Source organism: Eucyclogobius newberryi, unplaced genomic scaffold, assembly GCF_026437365.1.
Source record: "Eucyclogobius newberryi isolate DKJ021-1_F unplaced genomic scaffold, fEucNew1.0.hap1 SCAF_2, whole genome shotgun sequence".
Classification (NCBI taxonomy): Eukaryota; Metazoa; Chordata; class Actinopteri; order Gobiiformes; family Gobiidae; genus Eucyclogobius; species Eucyclogobius newberryi.
In genome coordinates, this window is record NW_027315834.1 from 18,492,029 (window position 1) to 18,502,537 (window position 10,509).

Genomic DNA, 10,509 nt, shown 5'->3' on the forward strand with positions numbered 1-10,509 from the left:
CGGTGGTCTTGTGTTTTTGTTCTGTTGGTTGATGTTGGTTGATGTTGGTGCATGAATGTGAAGCAGGATTCTGGATGGACATTTGCTCATGGCTTCAATCTGATGTACATCTGTGCGTTCATTCACATGCACTGTCTCCAAAAAAACAAAAACAAAAATTCTAATTCTACAGCTTGTGAGGAAGGAGAGATACTAATTCTGTAATTAAATCATTACATTGAGTTTATTAACAATTTAAGGTCTTATCATCATATAAATTTACTTTTTGAGCTCTTATCCAATGTTGTTCTGTCATTAAAAACATAATAGTGGTTTTGTGTTTCATTCATGCATGTTGAGTAGCCTGAACGTTTGGGGCTATCAGTTTGTCCCTCTCCAAAGTTGAAACGCTTTGTTCCATCTTGTTATGTAACCATTTTGAAAGAGATTCTTGATATATGGACTGTACATTTTCATATCATATATATCATCTCAACTAAGATTGCTTTGCAGCATGCATCTATTATGTTTAGATGTTATGTTTACTCCGCAGTGCACCAAATTAATGCAACTGTATCATTTTGTCTACTTAGAAACCTAAGCTGAATTACTTTATTTGTGACCTTTAAACTGTGAAAACGGTGTCCAAATGTTAAAAATCCTGAATGCATAAAACAGGACCTTTCTAAACATTTACATTTATGTACTGCCTTTTGGGATGCTGGTTCCAGCTATGTCCTGGTCCGATCAAATGCTCCATAGATTCATCTTCATTGTCCATCTTCTGATGCCAGACAGATTGCAGTGACCGTTGTGCTACATGGGTTAATGGGCTGACGTGTAGTACTGTGGCTGGGCACATTAGTACCTTGGGTTGATCCTAAAGTAGAGTGCTCCTGTGGTACGCTCCTGTCCGCTCCTTTGGCTCTCTGTGATAATGTCACTGGATCAATTGAGCCCTCTGACCTTTCTGTTTTCTGAATTGTATTTCTGCTTCCATTATTTGTTCCTTCAGTGGATGTTGACGTTGCTGAAGGAAGTATAGACTGTTTTCTGGTGTAGAGGCCATGATGTCCATGGAGACTACCTGAGCGAGATGGTTCACCGCTCAATACTGGCCGACTGGTGACCTGTTCAGCAGAACACAATCCAATTAGTTTCACTTGTGAACTTGTCATGTAGGCAGAAAGTCGGAAAGAAAGTATTTCTGTTAGATCAAGCCAGATCTAAGAATGTAGTTTGTGCTTTTATGTTCAATTGCCCGGTTCTATACATTACACACAAGAATTGAACTATTCACACTTCATGAACCTTTTGAAAAGTGAAACACATGCAGGAAGTACAGATGGTCGAGTTCTCAAATCACAGCATGAAGCTGAAACCAGGAACCTACTCAAAACATTTATAATAAAATGTCTTTGTTTTTACAATATAAATATAGCCGCAAGCGGCAATGATCGGCAATGATCGGCCCTCGCCACACCTTCACCCCGCCGTCCGTAACGCGTATGCCTTCAGAAATATGACATGGATCTAATTTACTTTTTTGATCAACATGCTAAAATAGAATTTTGTGCAAAATTTGATACATTTTGGAAGAACTACATTTTGTGGTCCCCTGTCAAGAGGCCATTCTTGGTAAAATGTCTTCTCCGCACACAGCTATTTTTAGTTTTAATCCTATTGCAGATTTAAATTGTTTTTATTTTGATCTATATAGGTTGTTTTATCATTGTTCATTGTTTTATGTTGCACCAAATCACCAAAGCAAGTTCCTATGTTTGTGAATTCTGTTCCTTGACTATGACAACTGCCTTTGCACGGCCTTCCGGAACTAACACGCCTCTCGCTAGCTTGTGACACTCAGGCCTAAAGTCTGGCGGTAATGCAACAATTGGATGCCAACCGCCATAAAACAACAACAACAACAACAACAACAACACTCAGGCCTAATAATAATAATAAAACACTGTTTAATGTCAACTATACATACTATACTATATACACACACACACACATATATATACATATATATATATATATATATATATATATATATATATATAGTAAATTTTGAAAAAAACAATGTCAGAATCCACAGTTGAGTTTTTGCACTTGAAATACACAACACAATAGTAGTTACCTGCCCATCTCTATCAAATATTATCGACTTGAATGTCACAAAGTCATCTAAAATAATTTAGTATAGTTTGTTTCAATCGGTTTTATACCTCAGTAAGCGGTCTGTCAGCTTTAGCTTCCCCTTCAAGTTTTTGCCTGCTGTGCTTTCTCCTGATGAGTCGGAGCAGCACAAACAGAGAAGCTGATAGTAAGACAAGTAAGATGGTGACTGAAATAACTTCAGTTAGATGAGTCTCGATAGCTCGTACAAACTGCTCCTCTGTGAATTTGCCTGGAGGAACTGCAATATAAAACACAAAGCTTCATATGATGTGATAAGAATAACATGAAAGTCAAATGTTATTAAAGATGTCTGTCTAAATTCAAATTCAACTACTAAGGATATTTAGAATTACTTCACTATACTTTGCTTTGTCCACTGAATGTTTTTGAAAAAAATAAATAAAAATGATTAGAGGTTATCTGTGCTTACCGGCTTGTCCTCTCTGCAGAACTTCAATATCCACTGAAGCAGAGACTTCTTCTCCTGATTCTTCATCTCTGGCAATTACCTGCAGAGTCATCCGGCAGCCAGAGTTCATTTAATTGGCTTAATATGGGCGACACAGTAGGACAGCAGTTAGCGCTCTCGCTTCGCAGCAAGAAAGTCCTGGGATCGATCGTGTGGGGCCTCCCTGTGTCTCCGTAGGTACTCAAGTCCTACCACTACAAACATGTAAATAGTACTGATGTATGAAAGAGTGTTGTGAAAGTGAATGTATGTTCATTAACATGCACTGTCCTGAACAAAGAAACAAATATCTGACATAATCATTTAATGCCTTAAAATATTGTATTTGGTTGTGACTACAGATTCACAGGAGTCCAAGGACTTCATGCTGAGAAACCTTTTTCCACTCACTACTGTGACCTCCTGCAGTTTGCTTGAGTGTTTGGATAAGCAGTCAGCCTTTGTTTAGATAAATGTTTGTGCAGTGTTAGGAGCTCTTTTTGTAGATTTTAGCATTTCAGTTTTTATTTGACGATTTATTCCTTTTTTCTTTTGCCGTGGACTTGCTTTTCTAAATAATTGCAACCAATCTAATCAAGATAACAATTGTTATATGTCGATAAGATACACATACAGCTATTCATTTATTTTTTAATAAAACTGTATAAAAAGTAACCAATAACTAATACTTTGAGGTTTCTATCCATACTGCACATTTTGGCAGCAGTACTTGTATTTGTAATTGAATTCATCTTTAGTCACCTAACATGTAACCTGTACATTTACTTGACTATAGTCATTCTATACATCTTCTGCTGAATCGCAGTCCTTCTTTACTCTGTACCTTTCCCTGAGCCAAACATCAAGGACACAAGGAAGCAGTGTAAAGAAGCCTACCTGTATGACATGTCTGTCAAAAGCATAGAGGCGGTCTGTTCTGGCTATGAGCACTCCTCCTTGGGTAATGTGGTACAGCCCCTCTGTGACTGATGGACTGTAGAGCGAGTACTGCACATTTGGGTTCATCCCCTGGTGGAACAGGACAAACGTTGTGTGAAACATTCTCCATGTAAGGCTCATTGTAGACGTTACAAAACCTGCTTACATCTGGAAAATCCAGGTCTGAAACCTGGATAAGCAACACCTGATTTCCAAAAGTGGAGACAATGGTAGCAGGGCTTGTGCTCTGAACAACAAAGCCTCTGTACGTGGATTGGTTAAAAACTGGTGGAAAACTGTTCATCACCAGAACTCGGATAAGGACTGATGCAATGCTGTACTTCAATGGATCATTGAGCTGAGTGGCCTGGAAGTGAGAACAAGTGCATTTGTTACAGAAGCTAGTGAAATAGTCATAAAGTTAGTTAAAGTACCATGACGCTGAGTCTGAAGAATGGAGTTTGTGTCCGGTCATCCACAGCTCTGGTTAATGTTATCTGGCCTGTGCTGTTGTTAATCACAAATCTGTCGTGGTCACTGCCTGTGTTCAGACACTGTCACACTGGAGGAAGACTTTATGAGGTGGATAATGCAGCTCCGCCTCACCTGAGAGGATACTGTACTTAAGAGGAGTGTCCAGGCCCCGGTCTCCATCTTCAGCCTTTATTGGACCAGGAGAAAACTCCAACGTAATGTTCTGAATGGACAAAAAACAGACATAGACATTTCTATATATATCTATCAGTCTTCACACCCTTAATTGTATTAATTACAGTGTTTTCAGTAATTTTATGTGCTACAGAAACCACCATGTTCATTCATTCTCTTTTGGTAATTTAGATTTAATACTACATTTCACTGGAACAAACTCTCTGCATGTAGGAGCTTCTGTATCAGCTTTATGAGTTATAGTACACATTGTTAGATTTCACTGCTCATTCTGCTTGCTTTTTGTTTCTCAGTGATATTGGTGCTGTAGGAGAGGTTAGTGCAGACTGGAAGATCAGGCGACAGCAGCACACAGGGCAGAAAGTGAGGATACTGGTCGTCTCCGTCCTGGACACTGACGATCACATCAGTGGAGGTATTGAACTTTTCTGCTGTATTGGTTTCCTAAGAAATCAGAAGAAACCATAAGATTGAGGGTTTTTTTGGTATGAAACATTTTTTTTGTCAATTGAAAGACACCATAGCCATCTTCTAATTCAAAGTGAATGATATTGAGATCATTATAGCTGAATATTTGGTTTCATTTTTGCTGTCATTATTGCCTTTCAGATGAATCAGTGGATTAAGGATGGATTACCATAGCCCAGATCAACAGCTTCAGGCTTGTTTTGGTCTCGTAGTCCAAGGGTTTGTCCAGAACTACATCTCCACTGTTTGTTTGATCAATCCTAAAGTAGGAGGAGTCTAGCTGGAGGTAATGAGGCATAAAAGAGGCTTTAGGTCACAAATAAAAATGAGTGGCATTGTTAAAATGTAAAAGGTTACTAATTCAATTAAATCAGATGATTTATAACTTTAAAACGTTGTACCAAGAATTGGATTCACATTGGGAGACAATACGCAGACCACCATCATTAGCCTTCAGACATAACCACTGACCTGGGACAAAACAAAATGAGAAAGGACTAATTCTCACTGTTGCTGTGTCAATGGTGTATCTAATCATATCTCCATCAGCATCCATGGCCTTCACAGTGAAAACAATTGTGTTCACCACCGCAAGCTGTAAAAAACATTACATTTAGTTTTAGTTTATTTTTTATTTTTACTTCCCTTTGGTATCATCTTTGGGACGTTGTATTTGGGTACTCTCTGCTCTGGTCATACTACTCAAGAGGCAGTAACATGTGTAGGGTCAGGGTTGCTAGCCAGTAAATGTCTCACTCTAATAATCGCACAAAGCCTTTCAGCCGTGCTGGTCACAGCTGTAAATCAGTGGGTCAGAAAGTGTCAAGTTTACAAAAAACAATTACAAAACAAAAGTTCATGTTTCTTTTTACATAATAGCAAACACAATACAATTTTATGTTGAATCATTTGTTTGGGAGGATTTTTTGCTCTTTCCAACCCCAAAGTCTGGTGATTTGTGTGTTTACCTCGCTGATGGCGATGACTTTTGTGGACCCCTGTGAGAATTCTGGTTTGTTGTCATTTACATTCAGAATCTGAATCTGGATCCTGTAGTGTCTCTGTTATCAATCATTTTTCAGTCTTGTCACTATCAGTAATATTTGAGAGTATAATATGATCCATTTTGAAAACTCACTTGTACAACGTTATCACGGCAGATGAGCTGTGCTATCAGCAGAGACCCTTGGACCTGTTGAACGGGGACAGTGTGAGACAGAGTATTTCTGCCAAGGTCCAGGATGTTGGGGGTCAGTCGTACCTCTCTGTCCAAAACCCTGGTTTTAGAGGTGTTGAGGCGGATGGTGGGTCCATCCAGAAACATCCAGTGTACATTTGGCCCCTCCAGACACAGGCGGAGACCATGAGACCCTGCCTCTGCTGTGAGGTTGGTGTTGGCTATGAAATGTCCCATAGGACTATTTTCTGTAATGACTGCAAATATGTCAGAGCCGCCCTGACAGGGACTTCCTGATAAGACAAAGAACAGACCTCATTCTGTTGGACGTCTGACCTCCTGTGTAACTTTGTCACTTACCGACAACAACATGGGACATCATTTGCAGTGTCACCTGCAGCAGCAGCAGTCTGCCACTGTTCAGCATTCTCTTGTTTCAGTCTCTGTTCAGAAAGCCCAAGTGCTCACATACATTTCAAACTGGGTATAATTGCATTGTATAATTAAGTCAGGGCCTGCAGTTGGAAACTAGCTTTTTTGCCATGAACTTAATGTCTCGGTACTTTGTCCCTTCACCTTTGGCCCCACAGAATTCTACAAATGAAGACAGGTTTACATTTTAAGTGCAATTTTCTATTGTTATTTTTAATTAATAAATTTCACTGAAATCATGATTTTAATTCAGTCATAAGAAGCGTAATCGGTCAGAGTGCTGACATTTTACTGTTGGTCAGAGTAAATGCTCACTCACCTGAGAGTCTGTGGTGCTGGTCCATTCAGTAGGTGTCTTGTATTGAGCTGTGTCTGTAAAGGACTGTCATGTTTTCACTTTTACATATTCAGATGTGTCTCCAAACCGCCGCCTGCTTCTGTCCATTTGTGTGCGTGTATTAGCAGCTCATAAGGCTTAGCAATAAGGAGCTCATAAGTAGGTCAGCGGGACTTTACCCCTTTGGTAACTCACCCTGGAGAGACTCAAACAGAAAGAAGCATTTAGCAAGCTATTTTACATGGGTTATTTGGCGCTGCTCAGACCCCGGCAGATGACATTGCGATTATGGGCGTGCCATAATAGAATTATATTAGATGTCTCCCCCCAGGTCCTGGAAACTGGTGGTGGTATATGAGGAAGAGGTTAGAGAGGACGATGAGGATGATGTAAGGGATGCAGAGAAGGACATGGGGAGGTGGTGGGTCACAGCACAGTCTGCAAGTGGCCGAGCCAACTGCACCAGGTTTAAATGGGGCAGACTTTGCACTGATTGGGAGCAGAGGAGGTGCGCTGTGCCACGGGGAGGAGTAACTCGGGTCCGTTAAATGAGGCTGGAGAGCAGGTGGCCCAGGTTTGACCTGTAATCTGATGAACGTGAATCCCTTGGTGGGGACCAGAGCAATGATAGAGCACACAGACGTGTGGACAAATTGGCTCTGCATGTGAGTGACTGACGAGTCCACACGAGGGAGAGTTTAATTCTGATTGTGCAACAGGATTAAACATACACAATTGAGAAAAGAAAACACTGTTCTATTTACTCTATTTTACTTTATTTCTTGATGAACGTTATAAAAGAAATTCCACAACAACATTCACAGCAGATCTTACATAATTTGGAATTTTTATATTTTTCAATATTTTCCCCATCATGCCTGAATGAGCCCCAGACTGATGAATGAATTAACAAAATAGTACTGATTAATGAGCCATTTCAAAAAACAGATAGAGGTGGGTAACCTGGAATTTTCTACGAAATATGTTTCACAAATTCTTGCTATAGTGATCTGGTGTGAGCTCGGTTAAGAGGTGGGTAGAGGAGCCTAAATTTGTACTCAGGATAGAATGATGTCACTTTAAAACGACTCAAGGTAGTAGTAAAAAGCAACCAAAATAATTACTCAAGTAAAAGTGAAAAGAAAATGCTACTTGAGTACTGAGTAACATTTTGGATGTAAAATGTATTTAAAATATGATTTATGAGTTAATGTAATTGAACAGAAAAAAACATGAAATAATGAGAGCCTTTCCAAATAATAGACCAAAAATTCCAAAACCCTATCTGAAGAGAAGGTGTAAGAAGTAAGTTTCCCATTGACATATTGTTTGAAGGTTGTCTATTCAATTCCTTTACATGGCCAGAAAAAAATCTGTTATCTATAGAATAATCAGTTAACCCAAAGTGTGTTTACGAACACAAAATAAATCTGATCATCAAAAACACCATGTGTTAGGTAATTAGTACCCGGTAAGTGTTTGAAAGACAACGTAATAATGCATTTAAGAAATAACTTTTTCCTGCCTTAGTTTGTTCTTTTTTAAATAAATGTATCTTGTTATAAATCATACACAGGTGTGAACAATCAGAAATAAATCTGATTATCAGATACACACTAAATATCTTTTAATCCAGAAATAAGATAATGATCAGATTTAAGGTGTGCATGTAAGCATAGCCAGTGTAACTTCTTTGTCACTTTGTTTGTCACTTGAGAACAATTAAAAATAATAGTAACAATAATACAATAAAAATACAGAAATAGGCAAATCCTCTCAGTGAACAAATGTTTTTTAATGTTTCAGCTTGGTTTCAGTTTGGTTTTACTGTGTTGTCATTGACCTGTAATTAATGCGCTCGAGATGTATTGATATGAAACCATAATAAAATATTTAGTTGTCATAGTTTATTAGTAACAGTGTGGTTACAGCTGCATTGTCAGCTAGTAGTAAGCGCCACTTTGTTATCAGCTCTAACTTCTTTACTTCTCACTGATGCTGTCTAATTGAGCCCATTGCAGTGTGATTTCAGCGAGCAGGCCTCACGGACACGGCTCTGCACCTGTGAGCACAGCACCAGCTGTTTCCCAGGCACATCATTAAAGTGTGTTCATTAAAGTCAGCGTCTTGATTACCCCTCCCCCTCCCCCTCACCATGTCCCTGTCTTTTTGTCTCTCCCATGTGTTTGTGTATGACACTGGTGTCGGCCATTGATCCACTTTCTCTTCTGTGCTATTAAAGAACAGACAGACCAATCAAAGCAAGTAGCTTTAAAACATGAAGTGTATGGATTGTAATCAAATAGTTACTATGACAACAGTGTTCTTGGTCTTGGACATTTCTGCTCATCTGTAAAATTTGTGACCTAACTATAAATTAACTAGACATCTATACAGGCCCTCACACACGCACAGATAACACTGTTCGCGCTCATTTGCACTTCTCTCTGGAGCGCGCAACATGGACGTGTGGAGTGTCTCATTATGCTTTTCCCTTTAATGCCAAACGTAAAACGTCTCCCCGTGCCTGCGTAGGTTTCCTCCAGATGCTCCAGATGTACAACAGGCTCCGTTCTGGGGCCCAGACTCCCCTGAAAACACTCACTAATTTCAGCAGGATTCAGATTAAATAACGGTCAACTAAATAACTAGCTTAGGTCATAATTAACATATACACAATTAATCAGTTTATAATTCATAATAGATGGGCTCACCTTGTAAAATATACGGATAAATAGTTGAAATAAATTGTGTGCGAGTGATTGGTGAGTGAGAACGGCTCAGAATGGCAGCATTGCCTGCCCTAGGGCCAGGTGAGGCTATAGAAATCACTCACCACCACAGAGTGTGGAGTTGATGAATAGTGACTTCTCAAGCTTGTGAAGTCTGTTGATGTTTCTAAAAATGTGATTTGATTAAGAAAGATACAAATAGGTCCAGGTAGATAGACATACAAAGATTGGATTAAGAAAATGTCTCATATAGCATCACCCATAGTCGCTGAAATCAAACTTCAACACAGAACTGTGTGTGCTTGTTACCTCCTCTGAAGACAGTTCTTATGTCATACAGGCTCTGTGTTACCGTGGCTACTCGCTCTCTCTCTATTTGAATGGACAGAACATCAAGCAGAAAATATCAACCCCTTTAATGAACACAGTTAAATCAAACACATTTTGCTTTGCCAACGGCCATGTTTTATTCTTATTCTTATTTTTTATCTTGTAGCTTATTGTTATTTTTATCCCATAGCAGATTTTAACTGTTTCTCTTTTTGACTTATTCATTGTTTTATGTTGCACCAAATCACCAAGATGTTTGTGAATTCTGTTCATTGACAATGGCAATAAACCCTCTCTGATTCTGCTTCTGATTCTCCTGGCTCTAGTTGAAGGGAAGTAGGTGGACAGCCGCCCGCCCACCAAACACACGTAGGTCTTTAGCAGAAGGTACAGTGGTTTGGGAAAATACTTTTACCCCAGAACTTTTCCACATCACAACACAAACTTAAATAAATTATATTGTAATTTTTTGTGAACGAGCAACACAAAGTGGCACACGGTTGTGAATTGGAAGGAAAATTACACGATTGTGCATCGTGCAAAAGTATTCAAGCCCCTGAGTCAATTCTTTGTGGAACCACTTTTCTCTGCAATTACAGCTGACAGTCTTCTGGGATATGTCTGTACCTACGTTTTACACCTACAGAATGACATTTTTGCCTTCTGCCTTCTTTGAAGAACAGCTCAAGTGCAGTCAGAGATGTTTTTTTTTATTTAAACCATTGCATTGTAGCTCTGGCTTTATGTTTAGGGTCATTGCCACGCTGACGTTGATCTTCCGTCCCAGTCTCAAATCTTTTCTTCCAGTATTTCC

The 10,509-nt window shown here is 39.2% G+C and overlaps 1 protein-coding gene across 2 annotated transcripts; it reads right to left on the bottom strand.

The window, feature by feature from the left end:
- Window positions 1–644: 644 nt before the first annotated feature.
- Window positions 645–6,750, bottom strand: cdhr5-rs (cadherin-related family member 5, related sequence). 2 transcript variants are annotated; one of them, XM_072454928.1, is made up of 12 exons: window positions 6,616–6,750; window positions 6,225–6,307; window positions 5,949–6,157; window positions 5,826–5,879; window positions 5,656–5,748; window positions 4,157–4,247; window positions 3,985–4,091; window positions 3,717–3,917; window positions 3,509–3,640; window positions 2,594–2,672; window positions 2,211–2,401; window positions 645–1,109 (listed from the first exon to the last, which is right to left on the bottom strand). In XM_072454928.1, exons 2-12 carry the CDS (start codon window positions 6,289–6,291, stop codon window positions 750–752), a joined length of 1,584 nt encoding a protein of 527 aa, XP_072311029.1. In that variant the 5' UTR covers window positions 6,292–6,307; window positions 6,616–6,750; the 3' UTR covers window positions 645–749. The 2 variants fall into 2 exon arrangements, with proteins under 2 accessions (XP_072311029.1, XP_072311030.1); XM_072454929.1 differs by lacking the exon at window positions 6,225–6,307.
- Between the last annotated feature and the right edge of the window lie 3,759 nt (window positions 6,751–10,509).

Coding starts and splice junctions, on each gene's coding strand:
- cdhr5-rs (XM_072454928.1), bottom strand. CDS start 6,291: ATGCTGAACAGTGGCAGACTGCTGCTGCTGCAGGTGACACTGCAAATG. Junction 4,248..5,655: donor AAGTCATCGCCATCAGCGAG/GTAAACACACAA, acceptor TTGTCCATTCAG/AACATTACGTTGGAGTTTTC. Junction 2,402..2,593: donor TCTGCAGAGAGGACAAGCCG/GTAAGCACAGAT, acceptor TTTATATTGCAG/TTCCTCCAGGCAAATTCACA.